The following is a 21,085-nucleotide window of genomic DNA, read 5'->3' on the forward strand; positions in this document are numbered from 1 at the left end:
CAACTCCCTGCTAAAGCACATGGGAAGGAAGGCAATGATGGTCCAAGTACTTGGGACCTGCCACCCCTGGAGGACACCAAAATGGAATTCTGGGCTTCAGTCTAGCCCAGCCTGGCCCATCAAGGCCATTTAAGGTGTGAACCAGTGAATAGAAAATTCGTTTCTCTTTGACTTTCCCGCCAGTCACATGGCCTATCAAATAAAATAAAAATCTTTCTTAAAAGAATACTATGAACTCCTGCTTGATTCTCCCCATTATAACTGAAAAACTCATTTAATGGGAGTTACATTCTTTGTTTGAAATTGACATTGGAGATTCCAAGATGGAATGGGGAGGGGCACCCACAGCTCAGGACTTCAATAGCCAAGAACCTACACAGCAGTGCTGGAAAGTGAGGTGAGGCCAGACTGCAGCAGCCCAAGCTACTAAGCAGGTAGAGCCTAGAGGAAACAAGGCTTGGAACCCCATGGGTGAAAGTGTACCAGCCAAACTACAGAAGCAAGAAAAGACAGGAAAAACATCTTTCTCTCTCCCTGATCACTTTACAAGCCTGTTACAAGTACTGTAACAAGCTGATAGAGTGGGTACCATTTTGGACATAGGTAACAGCTGTGCCAGCTCATGCCTGTGCCCAGCAACCAGCCAAGTGGAGACTCCTGACTCTGGTGGGGGGAATTACCAGGAGACTATGAGCTTGCAACTGTGTGAAACTTCTGAATGAGGACTTTAAAAAAAAAGACCGAGCATGTGTGGGAGGACTCACAGTGTGGATGGGACTTTGAGCAGTCTCAGTGGTAGACTCCACAAGCTTGGGGGTTCCTGGTTACCTGGTGAGAGACATTGCTGGGGATTCTGAACTTACATTGAGGACTACATAGATCTTTTGTGTGGTCCTTGGGACAGAGTAGATGAATATTATACCAACTGGGGCTAGCACTCAGGCACTGGTCTCCATTGAGGAGAGGACATCAGCTGAGAAGAATGTACCTCCCTTCTGATTAAAAATAGAGAGATAGAAGATTTACCACACCAAACCTGGGTGTGTCACCTTAAGCATGCACTTAACACTGGAGACCTGAACAGAGCTCTCTGGACACAACCACTACAAGCCTCTAGTGATTCAATGAAAGCAGACACTCCACTTGTTTATAGAGTCATAGTACAACAATAAAAGCTGCCACAGCAAAAGAAGGGAAAGGAAGGGAAGGGAAGGGAAGGGAAGGGAAGGGAAGGGAAGGGAAGGGAAGGGAAGGGAAGGGAAGGGAAGGGAAGGGAAGGGAAGGGAGAAAAGAAGGGAAGGGAAGGGAAGGGAAGGCAAGGGAAGAGAAGAGAAAAGAAGAGAAGAGAAGAGAAGAGAAGAGAAGAGAAGAGAAGAGAAGAGAAGAGAAGAGAAGAGAAGAGAAGAGAAGAGGAGAGGAGAGGAGAGGAGAGGAGAGGAGAGAAGAGAAAAGAAAAGAAAAGGGAGAAGGAAAAGAAAAGAAAAGAGAAGAAATAATGGGTATCCCACAAATGCTTAATAAATGCAGTTATTAATAAAGACAGTTATTGCAGTAATTCTTTCACTCCTGAGATCCACTACTTATAATGAACAGATTGAGAATCAAATAAATTGGTATAGGAAACTTGCCTAGTTTCAACTGGGATCTTTTCTAACACTCCTTTGTTACTTCCTGAGGCCAGAGATCAGCAGAATTCAATATGGATAATCCTAACCACACTGAGTTAAGCTTTTTGAAAAAGTTTAAAAAAATAAATTCATTAGAATAAACATAAACTAAGTTTGACAGTATGAGGTGTATCTAGGTTTTGGAGCAAAGTAAATTGCTGTATGGTTTGGATTGTTAACAGTCACTTTGAAAACAATTTGGCCATATCTACTAAAGTTGATGATGCACCCTCTGGGCAGTTTCACTCTGCAGTGTATATAGAGAAGCTCTCCTTGGCCAGGTACACCAAGACTTGTAAACAAGTGTGATCATCAAAGTACAGTTATTAATACATACTGAAAGCATTTGTGAAAGACTGCTAGCCATCTACCACAATCTGCTACTACCTTCCAAAGTTATGGGACTCTAGGACAAATGGCCAGACTACATTTCCCAGCTGTGCTCCTATTCTGCTCCTCTGTAGTAGTGAAGCAGTGAGCCAACATCCCTCATGCAGAATGTGAGTGGAGGGGCTGGCGCCATGGCTCACTTTGTTAATCCTCCACCTGCAGTGCTGGCTGGCATCCCATATGGGCACCAGGTTCTAGTCTTGGTTGCTCCTCTTCCAGTCCAGCTTTCTGCTGTGGCCCAGGAGGGCAGTGGAGGATGGCCCAAGTGTTTGGGCTCCTGCACCCACATGGGAGACTGGGAAGAAGCACCTGGCTCCTGGCTTCAGATTGACGAAGTGCCGGCTATAGCAGCCATTTGGGAGTGAACCAATGGAAGGAAGGCCTTCCTCTCTGTCTCTCTCACTGTCTATAACTACCAGTCAAAAGAAAAAAAAAAAAAAAGAATGTGAGTGGAAGTGAAGTGTGTCACTTGCAGACTAGAGCCTTAAGGGTGAGTGTGCACCTCCATGCTTTTGTTTCCTTTCATCTGGCTAGATACAGAGGAAGATGGCTCACAAGAATGCAGGGACCCAAACACTTGGGCCATTTTCTGCTGCTTTTTTCAGACCATTAGCAAGGAGTTGGATCAGAAGTAGAGAAGCTCGAATTCTAACCAGCACTCATATGGGATGCCAACATTGCAGGCAGTGATTTACCTCCTAAGCAACAATCCAGGCCCCAAAATCAATGGTCAGTTTTGAAATAAGAAAATTACACCATTTAATTTACTTTTTTTCAAAATATGAAGGTACCATCACAAATAGCAAATGAGTAAATAAATTACAGTATCTAGAAAATTATGTAGGAGATGGCTTATTAATCTAATTAAAGAGGAAATGAAAGGAATTTATTATTAAATGTAGAGAAATATACTTTCAAATTATAAATGTAAAGTTGAATGTACACAACTTAGGTTCAAATATTTTTAATTGTACCTAAATTTGTATAGTATAACATGCAAAAATGACACTTAGATTCTTTTAGCTAGTAAAAATAAAAAGATGATAAAAATAACAGCTAATAGTTATTCTATACTAAAGAATATTTCCAACACTTTGTGTTTTCAGGAAAAAATGGGAATGGTTCTATTATCTTAACTTTAAAGAAAATGAAACTGAAGCCTAAAGAAACTAAGTAACTGGTTTCCCAAGGACATTAAATCATAAAGTGGTGAAGTCCTGGACTAGGCATGAACTGAATGAAACCTGTTTATTTTCCAAATTCAATGTTCTGTATAGTTCCTATATCCTTTAAAAGGATCCTAACATCAAACTATAATTTCTGATAAAACCTGTGCAATTGCTGCAGATGAGCATTGCTCCAAGCCAAATATTCTATTACCCCCTAGACCAGAGTTTGATGAGACCAAGTTGATTAAAGTACACTGAAAATATGAAGCATAAAATTCTGTTAGTGGATATTCTATTCTCTAACTCTAGTGGGGCTCTTAATAAATTGACAACTGAGAAAAAATGATTGAAATCTCTGTAATGTTGTCAGCACATGAAAAATTTATTTATCTCTAAATTTCATACAAAAAAGGAATAGCACAAAACCTAAATGACACTTACAGTTAATGACTTTGATTTTACTCAGTAATACCTTTTCATTTTGGAAGAAATATTATAATTCAGGTTATTCTACAATGTGTTCAGCTTAGATTTACAGAGTCATCACCTTTTATTCTATCTTATAAATACTGATGATGATTAACTCAGAGAAGGGCCAGTGCTGTGTTGTAGTAGGTTAAGATGCAACCTGCATGGCAGCATCCCATATAGGTGCTGGTTCACAGCCCATTTGTTCCACTTCCAATGCAGCTCCCTGCTACAGTGCCTCATCAGAAGATGAACCAAATGCTTGGGCTTCTGCATTTACATGGGAGACCTGGATAGGACTCTTGGCTCCTAGCTACAGCCTGGCCAGTGCTGGAAATTGTGACCATTCAGGGAAGGAACTAGTGAATGGAAGACCTGTCTCTCCTTCTGTCTCTGTAACTTTGGTTTTCAAGCAATAAATCAAGAAAATATTTTGGGATGGCATTGTGTTGAAGCAGGCAAAGCCACAGCCTGCTACTTCAGCATCTAATATGGGTGCAGGTTCAGATCCCAGTATCTCTGCTTCTGATCGAAGTCCCTGCTAATGGCCTCAGAAAGTTGTAGAGGATGTCTCAAGTGCTTGGGCCCCTGTCACCCACAAGGGCTACCTGGAAGAAAATCCTGGCTTCCATCTAGATGAGTCCCAGCCATTATGGCCATTTAGGGAGTGAACCAGTTGAAGGATGGTTTCTCTCTCTTTGTCTCTTTCTCTCCCCCTCTTTCCCTCTCCAACCTTGCTTTTCAAATAATTAAGTAAACTTTTAAGGAAGAAGAGAGGAATACTAAAATCTTCAATGTTGATAAAAATTAACAACCCTAATATGTTCATTTGAAATGCATCTGGGCTGGACATTTGACCTGGTTATGATGATGTAGGTAAAGACACCCATCCCTCTTCTGAGTATTTGCTTTTTCTCTGAATTCTAGCTCCTGACTCCATGGTCTTGATAACACAGCTCTTGGGGTCTGTAGGGTTGGCTAAGTAATCAAATTCCTGCCACCAATGTGGGAAGCCAGGATTAAATTCCTAGCCTCTGGCTTCAGGGCCTCCTGGCCCAGAAGCATTTCAGACATTTGGAGAATTAAATTTCTCTACCTCTCAGATAGTTTTCTAAACATTAAGAAGTAAAATCTATCTGGGTGAGATATATTATATACTTACTATCCATAGTTTTATTTCACTGACACATGAGGAAGTGAATGTTTCTATGTTGAAAAGTCATTTTGGTTTCTAGAGAATTTAAAATGAAATGATTGTTCCATGATAGCTATTAAACATTGTTTGGCAAAGATCAGCCCAGTTAAATAAGAAATTTGTGAAATCAGTCACATATCAGTGTGCACATTTGACTGCTTGAGCCAAGTTTTGCTTTAGAAGACTTTTAAACATAACAATCCAAAGGAAAACTACAAAGATGATAAAAATACAGGCTTTTGAAAAATATATTTTTCTTAAAATGCAAAACTGTCATGATGGTATAAACCAGGAAGATGTAAATACACCACTGAGAACCAAAAGCAAATGGAACTATCTTGTTTGGTGATTTGAAGTGTTAAGAGAAATCCTTTACTTTTTCTGCAGAGAAGATAAACTGTTATAATATACCATGGACAAGTCATTTGCTCTAATGAAAACAAAATGAATACACACCTGCATACATACATATAAATCTTTTATTGTGGGAAATAAGGTTTAGGAGATTCCAAGATGGTTGATTAGAGAGCAAAGCACTGCATTAGGCTAGGGATAAATAGAAAAAAAAAAAGTATAGGTAATGCACTCTCAGTGGAGATGAGAGAGAAAATCACATTGGAAACTATAAAAGGTAGAGGACTGCCATAGACCTGTGTAGAAGATATGGACATGCAGCATGAACAAGGACACAACACACAGATGCTGCAGCCAAAGTCAGAGAGGTGGTAAGACAACCATGAAGAACTCTGAGGCAACCCGAGTAAGGTATAAAACAGGTTCTGGGGATCAAGCTGCATCAGTGGAGCTGTCTCAGGGAATATGCGTTTTTCTGGTCACTGGACAAGCTGGCAGATCAAGAGTAGAAACTCTGCACCCAGAGATTGTAGCAGACTTGTGTGCTGAAACTGTGTGGACTCTGTGGTTACATGAGACAGTGCAAGGTATAGCTGAGTCTCTGGATCAATCACTGGGTGTGGATTCACATACTCAGACCTCCTTGGTTTCCTGGGGCTGGTCATTGCAGTGGGCACTGCACTCTTAGTGAGGACTGCATAGGTCATTCATGTGGCTCATACAGTGATGTTGATGAATCTTGAACCCACTGGGGAATAACACTGCATTGCTCAGCTTGGAGAGGAGGCATGGGGGTGATCATACCAACAGAGGTGACCATTTCCCCCTCTGTTAAAAGGAGGTCATCTATGGTGCCCAACTTGGTTGTAACCCTGAATACTTGTTGCATCCTGGAGCACTGAACAGAGCTCTCTGGTCACATCCAACATTCAACTCTTGCTATTTATTTAAAGTGCAGATATTCCAAGCCACAAAAGCATATAGTTCAAAGATAAAAGCCATTAAAAGAAAAAAACAACTAACTCTACAAATGCCTAAAAATAAACACAGAAATTCAAGAAACAAGAATAAAAATGCATTATGAGTACCCCAAAGGAACATAACATTTCAACATTAGACCGTGAAGATAAGAGATTAAAAAATCCTGGAAATGAAATTCAAAAGATTAACCACAGCATTATTAAAAAGCAATCAATGACATGAAGGAAAATCATCCCAATGAAATTGAGATTTTAAAAGCAAACCAAAATGAAATATTAGAAATGAAAAATAGATCAAATAAAAATGCAGGGGGAAGCCTTGATTACAGACGTGATGAGGCAGAATAAAGATTATCTGAACTACAGGACAGACCTTTGGATATCTTTCAGTTGGACAAAAAAAAAAAAAAAAAAAAAAAAAAAAAAAAGCCCAGAAGAAAAAAATTAGAAAACTTGAAAACAATGTTGGAGATTTATGTGATACTATTAGTGTACCCAACATATTGGTCTTGAAGGCATGGAAAGAGAAAATAGATTAGTAAATCTATTTACTGAAATACATAGAGAAAAATTGCCCAATTTGGAGAAAGAATGGACTGTCCAAATCCAGGAACCACATATAACTCCTAATGGACATAACCAATAAAAAAGATATTCACAGTGAAAAATTGTAGTCAAACTTTCAATGGTAAAACATAAAAGATTCTAAAATGTACACAAAAACCATCAAATTACTTTCAGAGGATCTCCAATTAGACTTACAATGGACTTCTCATAAGAAACCCTGTAGGCAAGGAGAGAATGGCAGGTTATAGTCTAAGTCTTAAGAGAACAACACTGTCAATCCAGAATGCTGCACCCTGCAAATCTCTTATTTAAGAATGACAGTGAAATGAAGACCATTCATAATTGAACTAGGAAGAATTTTCAGTCTACTACATTAAGAAACACAGAAAGTCATCATGAATGAGAGGGGCTGGCACAGTATTGTAGCATAATGTAGCACTGTATTGTAGATAATGCCACTACCTACAGCACCAACATCCCATATGGACACTGGCTCAAGTCCTGACTGCTGCAATTCTGATCCAGCTCCCTGCTAATATGCCTAGAAAAGCAGCTGAAGATGGCCTAAGTCCTTGGGCCCCTGCACACATATGAGAGACCTGAAATAAGCTCCAGACTCCTGGTTTCAGATTGGTCCAGCTACAACCATTGTAGCCATGTGGGGAGTATACCAGTGGATTGAAGACCCCCCTCTCTCTCTCTGGCCTCTGCCTCTACCTCTCCATAACTCTGCTTTTCAAATAAATAAATATTTAAAAAATGTGAAAGCTTTATGGCAGCGCCGCGGCTCAATAGGCTAATCCTCCACCTAGCGGCAGTGGCACACTGGGTTCTAGTCCCAGTCAGGGCGCCGGATTCTATCCCGGTTGCCCCTCTTCCAGGCCAGCTCTCTGCTGTGGCCAGGGAGTACTTACATGCACCCCATGGGAGACCAAGATAAGCACCTGGTTCCTGCCTTTGGATCAGCATGGTGTGCCGGCCGCAGCATGCTGGCCATGGCGACCATTGGAGGGTGACCCAACGGCAAAGGAAGACATTTCTCTCTGTCTCTCTCTCACTGTCCACTCTGCCTGTAAAAAAAAAAAAAAGTGAAAGCAAAAAATACTTCAACAAAAGAACAAAAGTTATCCAATGTAAACAATAGGAAAATTTATGAAACAATCACAGGGCAAAGTCACTTTGAATGTAAATGGCTTCAACTCTCCAGTTAAAAGGTACAGACTGGCTGAATGGATTAAAAACAAAATTCATCTGCTTGCTGCCTGCAAGAAACACATCTCAGGAACAAAGATGCATGCAAACTGAAAGTGAAAGGATAAGAAAAGATTCTCTATGCTAATGGAACACAGGAAAGGGTAGATGCAGAAATGCTAATAGCAAAGAAAAGAGACTTTCAACAAAAACTATTAAGAGACAAAGAATGGCACTATATAATGATTAAGGGATCAATTCAACAGGAAGATGTGAGTATAAATAAATGTATATGCACAGAATGCTTAGGGTCCTGGCTATTTAAAAGAAATGTTGATGTTAAAAGAAATGTTAAAGATACAAAGAGAAACATAGACTCCAATAAAATAGTAATGGGGGACTTCACAACCCAAATCATTAATGAACAGATCCACAAGACAAATAATTAACAAGAACAAAACTAATTCAAACTATGGACCAATTGGACCTAACTGCTATCTACAGAACTTTTCAACCCATCATTGCAGAATATGCATTCTTTTCAGCAGTGCACGGAACTTTCTTAATAGACTATATGGTCATCCATAAAGCAAGTCTCAGCAAATTTAAAAAAAAGTGAAAATCAAATCATGCACCTTCTCTGACAAAAATGGAATGAAGCTAGAAATCAACAACTCAAGAATCTCTAGATCATATGCAACCACAGGGAGACTGAACAACATGCTCCTCAATGAACAGTAGGTCATAGAAGAAATCAAAACAGTTCTTGAAATGAATGAAGATGATAATAAATCACATCAAAACTTATGGGATAATACAAAAGCAGTGTTAAGAGGGAAGTTTAGAGCAACTGGTGCCTACTGAAGAAATTGGAAATGTGTTAAACAAATGAGCTATTAATGAATCTCAAGGACCAAGAAAAACAACAGCCCAAACTGCAAATTACTTACAAAAGATCAGTAAAATGAAGAGCTGGTTTTTTGAACAAACAAAATCCATTCATTATTGGCACAACTGATCAACAAAAAAAAAAGGAGAAGGCCTAAATAAGTAAAATCAGAGACAAAAACAAGATCTACCAACAGATACCAGAGAAATAAAGAGAATCACCAGAAAGTGTTACAAAGTTCTGTATGTCAAAAATTGGGAAATGCAGAAGAAATGGATAGATTCCTGGACACAATCTACCAATATTGAGTCATGAAGCCATCCCCTGTCACTGAATCCCAATTCACTCTCACACCCTATTATTCTCCACCCAAATCCCTGCATTCAACCACTGGTTTGGTACAAGCAAACTTGAAGATCCTGTATAAAGGAATTCATCTCCAACTTTTAACACCACCCCCACCCATAGCCAGCCTAAGATATAAAAATGCCCAAATCCTGAAGTCTTGACCCTCAAGCCATGTATTTATTCTATGTTTACACTGGCAACTGATCAACCACTATGAGTTAATTTTCTTTGAATAAATTCAGACTTGCTGTGCATTTGTATCCAGTCTCCTTTCTGTTTCTTCTGCCTTTTCCTTATAGGAGTACCCCTAACATCCTTGTATAAAGCCAGCATCATGATTCCTGAACCAGAAAAAGATAATAGAGAAAGAACTACACACCAATATCTCTGATGAACACAGATGCAGATATCCTCAACAAAATACTAGCTAATTGAAACCAACAACACATCAGAAAAGATCATTCACCTGGAACAAGTGGTATTTATCACTATATGCAGAGATGGTTCCACATTTCCAAATCATTAAATGTGATTCTTCCCATTGCAAACTGAGGAACAAAAGTGATATGATTATCTCAGTTGATTCAGAGAAAGCATTTGAAAAAATACAATACCCTTTGTTGGTAAAAATCTTTAAAGTGAGTATAAAAGGAGCATTTCTCAACACAATCAAGGCAACTTATGATAAACCCATGGCCACCTGTGTGAATTCTCTGCAGTATTATAAGTTGTGACTTCTGGCCAAAGGTTTTCCCACAGTCATTACACTCATGTTTCTCCCTTATGTGAATTCTCTGACAAGGTGGGATTTTCACAGAAAGAATTTTCTACAGGGAATGCATACATAAGGCATCTCTTCTGTGTGAATTCTCTTATAGATTATGAGCTGTGACTTATATCTGAAGACTCTTTCACAGTTATTACATTCATAAGGATTCTACCCTGAGTGAATTCTCTGATGTATTATGAGTTGTGACTTTGAGCCAAAGGCTTTTCCACAGACATTACATTCATAAGGTTTCTCCCCTGTGTGAATTCTCTGATGGACCTTGAGATGTGACTTTTGCCCAAAGGCTTTTCTACAGTCTTTACATTCATAAGGTTTCTCCCCTGTGTGAATTCTCTGATGGATCATGAGATGTGATTTAAGGCTGAAGGCTTTTCCACAGTCATTACACTCATAAGGTTTCTCCCCTGTGTGAATTCTTTGATGAATTATGAGATGTGACTTCTGGGCAAAGGCTTTTCCACAGGCATTGCATTCATAAGATTTCTCTCCTGTGTGAATTTTCTGATGGATTACAAGATGTGACTTCTTGGAAAAGGCTTTTCCACAGTCATTGCATTTATAAGGTTTCTCCCCTGTGTGAATTCTCTGATGGGCTATGAGTTCTGACTTATGGCTGAAGACTTTTCCACAGTCATTACATTCATAAGGTTTCTCTCCTGTGTGAATTCTCTGATGACTTATGAGATTTGACTTCTGGCCAAAAGCTTTTCCACAGTCATTACATTCATAAGGTTTCTCCCCTGTGTGAATTCTCTGATGTATTATGAGTTGTGACTTTGAGCCAAAGGCTTTTCCACAGTCATTACATTTATAAGGTTTCTCTCCTGTGTGAATTCTCTGATGGGTCATGAGTTGTGACTTATAGCCAAAGACTTTTCTACAGTCCTTACATTCATAAGGTTTCTCTGCCATGTGAATTTTCTGATGTGACATGAGTTGTGACTTACGGGCGAAGGCTTTTCCACAGGCATTGCATTCATAAGGTTTCTCTCCTGTGTGTATCCTCTGATGGGTTATGAGTAGTGACTTATAGCCAAAGACTTTTCCACAGTCCTTACATTCATAAGGTTTCTCTCCTGTGTGAATTCTCTGATGTTTGATGAGGTCTGACTTCAAGCCAAAAGCTATCCCACAGTCATTACATTCATAAGCTTTGTCCCGTGTGTGAATTCTCTGATGCACTCTGAGATATGACTTCTGGCCGAAGGCTTTTCCACAGCCATTGCATTCATAAGGTTTCTCTCCTGTGTGAATTCTCTGATGACTTATGAGATGTGACTTACGGTTGAAGGTTTTTCCACAGTCATTACATTCATAAGGTTTCTCCCCTGTGTGAATTCTCTGATGTTCGATGAGTGCTGACATCCAGCCAAAGGCTTTTCCACAGGCATTACATTCATAAGGTTTCTCTCCTGTGTGAATTCTCTGATGTTTCATGAGTGCTGACTTAGAGCCAAAGGCTTTGTCACAGTCATTACATTCATAAGGTTTCTCTGCCATGTGAATTTTCTGATGTGACATGAGTTGTGACTTACGGGCGAAGGCTTTTCCACAGGCATTGCATTCATAAGGTTTCTCTCCTGTGTGTATCCTCTGATGGGTTATGAGTAGTGACTTATAGCCAAAGACTTTTCCACAGTCCTTACATTCATAAGGTTTCTCTCCTGTGTGAATTCTCTGATGCACTGTGAGATGTGACTTTTGGCCAAAAGCTTTTCCACAGACATTACATTCATATGGTTTCTCTCCTGTGTGAATTCTCTGATGTTTCATGAGTGCTGACTTAGAGCCAAAGGCTTTGCCACAGTCATTACATTCATAAGGTTTCTCTGCCATGTTATTAAATTTTTTTTCTTGAATTTTCTTGTTGGTCCTAATTATGTCATCACTTTTCATGGCAACTGAAATGAGAAAAAAATTCACTGAATCACATATAAGTGCTTTCTCCTGAAATACTGATATAAAGGGAATGAAGTTGCTTGTTATCAAAGTGGCATAAGATTTTAACATAATCAGTAAAAGACACTTATTTATACCTATTATATGGTTCTTGGTTGTACCAATAGATTTCCCAATGTTCAATCATGATTTATCCTGTTTACTACTTGAATTTTATTCAAGTATGGCAGAACGGCTTTCCTTGTTAGATTTGTTAATTCACTGCTTAGGGTGCCTGCATCTCAAAATAGTGCCAGTTTGAGCTCTGGTTACTGTGATTCCAATAAATCTCTAGTGTATGTAAATTAGAAGGCAGCAAATAATGATTCATGTGCTTGGGACCCTGTGATATGTCAGGGAAGACTAGATGAAATTCCAGCCTTTTGGCTTCAGACTAGTCAGATCTAACTGTTATAGGCATTGGGGGCTTGAGCTACCAAATGATCTCTTTCTCTCTTTCTCCTCTCATTGTCACTGTCTTTAACAATGATGACAGTACTATAAGATGTTAAAGAATGGACAAATATTTAGTCAGTATATTCCCCCATTGCCTAGCTACCAGTTTTTCCCGGTCCTTCTTCTTTAGTTTTTATTATTATTAAAATTTTATGTTTTGTGCTTCTCTGGTATTTCAACCATAAATATGGGAATGTTTTACTGGATCAGTTACTTGCACATGAAGAAGAGTGAAATGTGTCTGACTTTCAAACAGGATCAAATTTAAGAGACAAGATTTGTGCCGGCGTCGCAGCTCACTAGGCTAATCCTCCACCTAGCAGCACCAGCACATCGGGTTCTAGTCCCGGTTGGGGTGCCAGATTCTGTCCCAGTTGCCCCTCTTCCAGGCCAGCTCTCTGCTGTGCCCAGGGAGTGCAGTGGAGGATGGCCCAAGTGCTTGGGCCCTGAACCCCATGGGAGACCAGGATAAGTACCTGGCTCCTGCCATCGGATCAGCACAGTGCACCGGCCACAGCACACTGGCCGTGGTGGCCATTGGAGGGTGAACCAATGGGAGAGGAAGACCTTTCTCTCTGTCTCCCTCTCTCACTGCCCACTCTGCCTGTCAAAAAATAAATAAAAAAAAAAAAAAGAGACAAGATTTAAATCTATAGTTGTCTCATGTTCAGTCTTCCCAGGTAAACAGCATTTGAAGGAATTTTCAAATGAGAAACTCTGCATTTATCTGCACTCTATGACAGCTTCCCCATATTCCTAAGGAAATTTAACATCTTCAGCTTCTCAGAACGATAACAGGTACAGAAACATCACAATAAACCACCTTGGGTATACACTCCCTAAGGGTTTAAAGAATTTAATTTTGCAACCTAGAATGTGTTTACCTTCTTTGAAAAATGTTTTGTAGCTGATTCTTAAATCACCAGCCCTGGGTATCGCTCTTCAGTTTTTTACATAAACACACTTATGTGATAATTTGAGTCTCTGGAGGCTTTTTATCAGCTGTCTCTTATTTTCAAGAAAATCTTCATTTCCTATGCCTTTCTTATCTTTTTTGCTTGAGTCAGAATTCATACTTCAAACCTTGCTCCCAAATCTGAGACATTCAACATGAAACAATGAGCTCATTTGACCTTGGGATTCAGAATTGCAAGACTTTCTTGGTTGAGTTTAGGATCAGTTATTTTCATTTTTCTATATAAGTGCATGCTTAGCTTCAGGATTTCTGATGTCACTGCACAGAGGCTTACTTCTGAACATCTCTTAGCATTTATTTATGTATTTATATGCTTGAGAGTCAGACACAGAATTAGATAGAAGGGAGAATGAAACAGAAGATTGCCAGCCATAGGCTTCCTCCTCCAATGTTTCTAGCAACCCATTTTTTCTTATTTTATGAGAAAGGCACTGAGAAAGAAAAGAGAGAGAGTTCACATTCATTGGTTCAGTCATGAGATCCTTAAAATAGCAAGTTCTGTGCCTCATCAAAACCATGAGTGGGGACTCAATCTGAAACAAGTTTCTATAACTTGCCAAACTGACAAGAACTGAAGAATAAATGCATGAAAGAAACATATCAAATACAGAGAAGGGCAATGTATCTAACCTAGAAAAAAATCTTTAGTAACATCAGAAAAGGATTGGAATTTTATTAAGTCAAAGAACAACTTCATCAAGAACAAAAGAGTTAGAGATATAATGGCTTCCCTAGAAAACTCTAGAATCCATTGTCTGATGCAAAAAAAGCCAGCTTTCATCAGGAATAACACTTGGGAGAAATTCATAGAAAGAGCCTCAGTCAACATTTGCTGCAGTCTTTATGCCTTGGCCTCCTTCATCATTATGTACATACTGACCTGGAAGGCTCTGATTTAGGCACTCATTCACCATCCATGGCTCTGCTTCTTGCTCCAACTTAAAGATCAAATCAGGTTTGGTAATGCAGTTCCCTATTAATGGAAACAATGTAAGCTTTTGTGAAATCATTATCTTGAGTTATTTAAAGGACTACAGGTTATTCCAGGAACTATGCAACAAATGTTCCAATTTGAGTCCTTTCCTAGATGGTAGACATTCAGATTATTCATGGACTCAAATTCTTTACCTGCCCACCATTAAACTTTATAAAGTGTTCACTTCTTTTTCAAACAGCAATAACATTTTATCACTGGGCATATTATAGGTGTCACTCACCCAAGGAGAGCAGGCTGCTGTAGGTCTCCAACATCACATCCCTGTACAGAATTTTCTGAGCTTTGTTCATGTTCTGCCATTCCTCCCAGGTAAAGTAAACAGCCAGGTCTTCAAATGTTAGCATCACCTGTAATAGAACACTTCTGGTCAACATATTAACTCTGTCACAAAATAAACACTGACCATTTTTATTTTATACATAGGAATGAAGGAAGAAAGAAGGATGTAGTTTCATTTTAGACTTGTTGAGCATTTGGACAACCACACAGAAGCTTTCAGCAGGGAGTCAAACCTATGGTCTAAAGATTGTGAAAAATGCCCCAACTGGAAGAAAACAGGAGTTTCAGGTCACAAAGGGCCACATATGTCAAGGGGAATTGCACAGCAGGCTGAAAGGAAGACAATATTGACTCTTGAATGAGCTATGTTAAGGTGAAGAATGTATTCAGGTGAAAAGACAAGAAACCATCAGTGGAGCTATGTTGGGAATAACCAGAGAAGAATTTCCAGAAAAACACCATGCAAAGTCACTTCAAATATGGCAGAAAAAAATATTTTAAAAAAGAGGGCAGGCATCCATCTTGGTGTTTATGATGCCAGCTAAGATACCCTACTTCTACTTCAAAGTGCCTAGGTTCAAATTCCAGTGCCAGTTCCAGTTTCCAACTCCCAGCTAATGCTGGAGAAGCACTAGTGATGCCACCAATGAGAAAAAGCTAGACTCCATTCCTGACTTCTGGCTTAAGTCCTGCCCAACCTTTGCTCGGTATGGCTATTTTTATAGTGAATAAGTACACGGGAGTAATCTCTTTTGTTCTCTCTCTGTCCATCAACTTCTTTCTCAATCAAGCTCATAAATATTTCTAAATAAGAGAAGATTCAAGTAAGACAAAGAATAGAAAATAGTTTTTGACTTTGACTATGCTTATTCTACTAACATACATTTGAAGAACTGAGATAACATTATATCAAATTAAAGTGAAAACAATGGAATTAATTGCCCAAAAACAGAACCTGGGAAAGTGTGTAGTATAACCTGCATTTGTGACCAATAGAAATACATAGAGATTTGTTTAAGAACTTGCAATAGGCACCAGTATTATGGTGCAGCCAGTTAAGCTTCCAACTGCAATGGCGGCATCTCACGTGAAGACTATTTGAGTCCAGAGTACTCCACTTTAATCCAGATCTCTGCTAAAGTTCCTGAAAGAGCAGTGAAAGATTGCTTAAGTATTTGGACCCCTTCAATGAATATAGAGACTAAGATTGCACTCCAGGCACCTGGCTTTGGTCTGACCCAGTCCCAGCCATTGTGGTCATTTGGGGAATGAACCAGTAGATGGAGGGTCTCTTTCTCTCTGCCCATCTCTCCCAATCTCTGTAGCTCTGTCTTTTGAATAAATAAATCCTAAAAAATAAAAGAACCTATAGGAGATTCTTTTCCCCACACATTCGTGATCCTATCCCTGAATCAAATTCAGCTTCTCAAAACTATTAAGGACTGAAAACTGATTTGTGTTTTTTAGTAATAGGTAACTCTTAACCTTGCAGAATGCTAAGTGTTTATTTCCAGGGACACATGAAAGCACTGCTCACTACATCATCTTTGTTGTTTCAGACATCATGACCAAAAAATTTAGCATATTGTACTCAAAGTTTCAACTCAAAACATGTAACAAATGTATATTTTGCTAAGGCAACAGAAAGACCAGAGGCCAAATAGCCATATCTTAGATGATTGTAATATTTCAGAATCATAGCAAATTCATCATTCATCTTGTTTGTGTACATTCTCTGAGAATAAATTTTATGCTTATTTTTCCATTTTAGTTAATAAACTATAATAATAATAATCCTCCTAAAATGAAAACTGACAACAAGCTGAGCAATAATTAAGAAAACCACTTACAGGGGATGTAATAATTTTATTTAGTTTTGGAAATATGTGAAGGTGCCAAGAATCATATCTGGAAGAGAAGACAAATGGAAGGAGTTAAAAGAAAACTTATCAGGTTTCCTTCTACATTGCACTGAGGAAAAAAAAAAGAATGTAATACAATGAACAAAGAATAATGAATATATTAACCTAGGAAACATCAGCTTCCCTGTGGAGAAATATTTAAACAAGAAAATATATAAAAAAGCACATTCACTTCTATTAAGTAGTAGAGATTGAATAATTATCATTGGCTTAATGAAAGCATTGTCTACAAATTTATAAAATAATAATGTAATATTGAGATAGTAAAATTTAAGGGTGATTGTTCAAATAAATGAGCTTATTAAAGAGATAAACATTATACTTCACTAAATTTTACACTGAAGATACTTATTTTTTTATATTTTATTTTATTTTATTTTATTTTATTTCTTGACAGGCAGAGTGGACAGTGAGAGAGAGAGAGAGAGAAAGGTCTTCCTCTCCCATTGGTTCACCCTCCAATGGCCGTCACAGCTAGTGCGCTGCAGCTGGCACACCGCACTGATCCGATGGCAGGAGCCAGGTACTTATCCTGGTCTCCCATGGGGTGCAGGGCCCAAGGACTTGGGCCATCCTCCACTTGTCCCTGGCCACAGCAGAGAGCTGGCCTGGAAGAGGGGCAACCGGGACAGAATCTGGCACCCTGACCGGGACTAGAACCCAGTGTGCCAGTGCCGCAAGGCAGAGGATTAGCCTAGTGAGCTGTGGTGCCGGCCAAGACACTTATTTTTGAATTACCATTTTTCTATTAATGCAAAAGTATCACACAGGACTCCATATCTGTGTGTACTTTAGAACACTTTTTATTTTTTAGACCTGAAATTCTATAGAAAGCATGCAATTTACAGATTCAGATTTTTTTGGGCAAAATTGCATTGGAACAAATTTACATAATGTATATTTAATATATATATTTAATTTAACTTACTTTACCAGTAATGATTCCAAATGAAACCATTCCTGGTATCCATCCCTTTACAAGACTCTGGATTTCATTTTTCATTTGTTTAACCCCCCAGGATATCAGCAAATCTGATACAAACATATAGTTTGTAAAGTATTTGCCTTCTCAGATTTTCCTTATCTTCTGGAAGATAGGGTGTTACCAAGATTTATCACAAACTACCAGACCTTTAAATGAAACCATCTCTAAGGCATGAGTATTAATCAGTACCTCAGATCAGTTCATCATTTCTGACCCCAAGCTGATGATAGGAACTGCCCAGATGAGCCCATCCCAAAATATTGAATTAGAATTATAAATCAAATGGCTATTTGTTAAACCATTGTATTTTCTGATTTGTCCTACATCAAATGCTGATACACCCTGGTGAGCAGGGAAGAAAGTTGCATTACATGCAAAATAAAATTAATAGACCTTCACAATCTCATGCAGAAGTTTCCATAAACATGAGACCTGCACTGCCACATGGCAAGTAAAGCTGCCACCTGGAATGCAAGCAACCCCATTGTTTGTATTCTGGCTGTTCTGCGTTTGATCCAACTCCCTTCTAGTGGCCTGAGAAAAGCACTAGAAGAAGGCCCAAGTACTTGGGTAAATGCTGCTAATATAGGAGACCCAGATGAAGCTCTTGGCCTCAGCCTGTCCCAGCCCTGCCCATTGCAGCAATCTCAGGGAGTGACTCAGCAGATGGAAGATTAGTGTGTCTCCCTCTCTCATATACTTTTAAATAATTTTTAAAAATCTTACATGATCTGTGCCTGTCAATTGTATCTTAGCAAAGCTGCTGATACTAAAAAATCTAGTCCTGGGAAATCACAAATTCATTGGAGATCAAAAGATAATGTTTCACATTTCTGCTTATATGTGGTCATATTCTTTTTGTTTATATTTTAAGAAACTTATTAGCATATGAAATCTGATTTAGTATAATTTTACTATTCAGAAAATAGAAAAAAGCTCACAGTAATTTTCTGAAGCTGCATGTATACTAAATATTGGATAAAACTTTCAAGAAGAAATTATTGACACTGAGTGGGAAATTTTGATATGCTTTTTGAAGTCACACAATACATACATAACATCAGGATCAAAGGGAAAGTCATGCTCAGGGCAATCTTCTAAAGCAATACTGGTGACAGTTTCTGAAATTAATCTGAAAAATAAATGTGTTTTTTAATGAAGTGTTGTCGCTCCCCCTCTTCGTGGAGGAACGACACAGGACCCTGCGCTGTTCTTTTGTCTGCTCGGCCCTTCCCGGGTTTGCTGCTGGTTCTTCCCGGGTTGGCTACCGACCCTTCCACCTCCGTGGAAGGACGGTTCCCCCTGCCACATTCCCCACTTCCGCGGGGGAGCGGCATACCGCCGGCCAGCTCTCTCGGGGACTGCACAGGTGTTCCTTCAGATAGATGTTCCCCTTAGATGTTCCTGGTGCATGTTGTCTCTCTCCTCCTTTATAGTCCTCTTCCACCAATGCCAACTCTGCTACCCACACGCCGAGTATGCTGCTCTCCTCCAATCAGGAGCAGGTCCTATAGTTTATTGGTTGAACTGGAGGCAGCTATGTAGAAGTTGTTACTCCCTTCTCAGCGCCATATTGTGGGAAAGCAGATGTATAGAATAAGTCTTAATTCCAGTAACAGTCTAGTCCAAGTTGCTCCCAGTTGCTCCCCACAAGTGTGGCAAAATAGAAATCACCATCCAAAAGTTAGGATGCCAGGTATCTACAAATCATGTGACTCAAACCACTTATCTCCTGAAATGTAATTTCATCATTTTACATGCAGAGACCCTCACAGATGTTCCTTGAGCTACCAGGAAGAATTACTGAGGTACAGGGGGCAGCAGCATAATTCAAGATACCAAGTGTAGGGCAGACTAGGTTTCACAGACCTCCATTTCTGGAAATCATGAGTGTGGAATGAAGTTTGGTTCACTCCTCAAATGGCCATCACAGCCAGCACTGTGTTGCTCTGAAGCCAGAAGCCAGGTGTTTCATCCTGGTCTCCCATGCAGGTGTAGGTGCCCAACCACTTGGACCATTCTCCACTGCCCTCCTGGGTGACAGCAGAGAGCTGGACTGGAAGAGGAGCAACCAGGACTAGAACCTGACACCCATATGAGATGCCGGCACTGCAGGTGGAGGATTAACCAAGTGAGCCATGGTGCTGGCCCCCTGGGCTTTCATAACTTATGGATGAGGTAAGGTAATATCAACTAAATTTTGTTCATTCGGATTGTTTTTCAGAGTGAGGAAAATTATTCTAATACTTTAAATGGATTAATATGGTTAGAAAACAAAGTGAGTGTCTTCTGAAAGATTTGTGAATATTTAAAATTGTAGTACCTGGCAATTCTATACCCAAAAGTTACTGAAATGGATCTATTCATCACTTCATCCAGTCATCTGTATATATTTTTTTTAACTTTTATTTAATGAATATAAATTTCCAAAGTACGACTTATGGATTACAATGGCTTCCCCCCATACCGTCCCTCCCACCCGCAATCTTCTCCTTTCCCACTCCCTCTCCCCTTCCATTCACATCAAGATTCATTTTTGATTCTCTTAATATACAGAAGATCAGCTTAGCATACATTAAGTAAAGATTTCAACAGTTTGCTCCCACACAGAAACATAAAGTGAAAAATAATAGATGATTTTTTAAATGATGATGAAATCAGATCAGACCTATTGTCATGTTTAATCCCAGTGAGGGTCAAGTTGGGAATTGATAATTTCTTTCTTTCTTTCTTTTTTTTTTTTTTTTACAGAAGATCAGTTTAGTATACATTAAGTAAAGATTTCAGCAGTTTGCACCCCCATAGAAACACAAAGTGAAATATACTGTTTGAGTACTCGTTATAGCATTAAATCTCAATGTACAGCACATTAAGGACAGAGATCCTACATGAGGAGTAAGTGCACAATGACTCCTGTTGTTGACTTTACCAATTGACACTCCTGTCTATGGCATCAGTAATCTCCCTATGCTCCAGTCATGAGTTTCCAAGGCTATGGAAGCCCTCTGAGTTCTCTGACTCTTACCTTGTTTAGACAAGGTCATAGTCAAAGTGGAGGTTCTCTCCTCCCTTCAGAGAAAGGTACCTCCTTCTTTGAAGACCTGTTCTTTCCACTGGGATCTCACTCACAGAGATCTTTCATTTAGGTTGTGTTGTGTTTTTTTTTTTTTTTTTTTTTTTTTTTTTTTTGCCAGAGCGTCTTGGCTTTCCATGCCTGAAATACTCTCATGGGCTTTTCAGCCAAGTCATCTGTATATATTTAACAAAACCTTATTTTTTTAAGAATTGTACTTTCTCCCACAAACTAGGCAAAGACAGGATGTCATGGAGTTCCTGCTTTTACTCATTTTCCTGTCTAAATGAGAATGGGCATGAAATTATGATCAACTTCTTGGGGATTTGAATGGTAGTAGCATAGACCATTGACTCTTGGTTCACAGCTATTGGTCAGTTTTCTATGTATAATGTATTAATTGTGCTGTTCAAATTCTTGTATCATCTCTAATCTGGTAATTGCCTTTCAG

General features: G+C 39.1%; 1 protein-coding gene and 1 long non-coding RNA gene across 3 annotated transcripts in view; one reads left to right on the plus strand and one right to left on the minus strand.

Moving 5' to 3' along the window:
- LOC127489452 (uncharacterized) overlaps window positions 1-21,085 on the plus strand; it is a 96,902-nt gene that overhangs the window by 51,673 nt on the left and 24,144 nt on the right. The window contains exon 3 of one of the 2 annotated variants that reach the window (XR_007917375.2): window positions 19,554-19,739. The exons of the other annotated variant lie outside the window; for it this stretch is intronic. This is a non-coding gene — a long non-coding RNA (uncharacterized lncRNA). The remainder of the gene's footprint in view (window positions 1-19,553; window positions 19,740-21,085) is intronic. 2 annotated transcript variants of the gene reach the window in all.
- Window positions 7,835-15,181, minus strand: LOC127484096 (zinc finger protein 268-like). Its single transcript, XM_070058246.1, has 3 exons — window positions 14,596-15,181; window positions 14,259-14,351; window positions 7,835-11,909 (listed from the first exon to the last, which is right to left on the minus strand). The coding sequence occupies exons 1-3, from the start codon at window positions 14,747-14,749 to the stop codon at window positions 10,156-10,158; spliced, it is 2,001 nt and encodes a 666-aa protein (XP_069914347.1). The 5' UTR covers window positions 14,750-15,181; the 3' UTR covers window positions 7,835-10,155.

Source organism: Oryctolagus cuniculus, chromosome 15 (genome assembly GCF_964237555.1).
Source record: "Oryctolagus cuniculus chromosome 15, mOryCun1.1, whole genome shotgun sequence".
NCBI lineage: Eukaryota > Metazoa > Chordata > Mammalia > Lagomorpha > Leporidae > Oryctolagus > Oryctolagus cuniculus.

What these genes read in the sequence shown, in the direction of transcription:
- LOC127484096 (XM_070058246.1), bottom strand. Translation starts at nt 14,749, where the DNA reads ATGTTGACCAGAAGTGTTCTATTACAGGTGATGCTAACATTTGAAGAC. An exon ending in CAGCAGCCTGCTCTCCTTGG is followed by an intron (nt 14,352 to 14,595) that starts GTGAGTGACACC and finishes TTCCATTAATAG; the next exon opens with GGAACTGCATTACCAAACCT. An exon ending in CCTAAATCAGAGCCTTCCAG is followed by an intron (nt 11,910 to 14,258) that starts GTCAGTATGTAC and finishes TTCTCATTTCAG; the next exon opens with TTGCCATGAAAAGTGATGAC.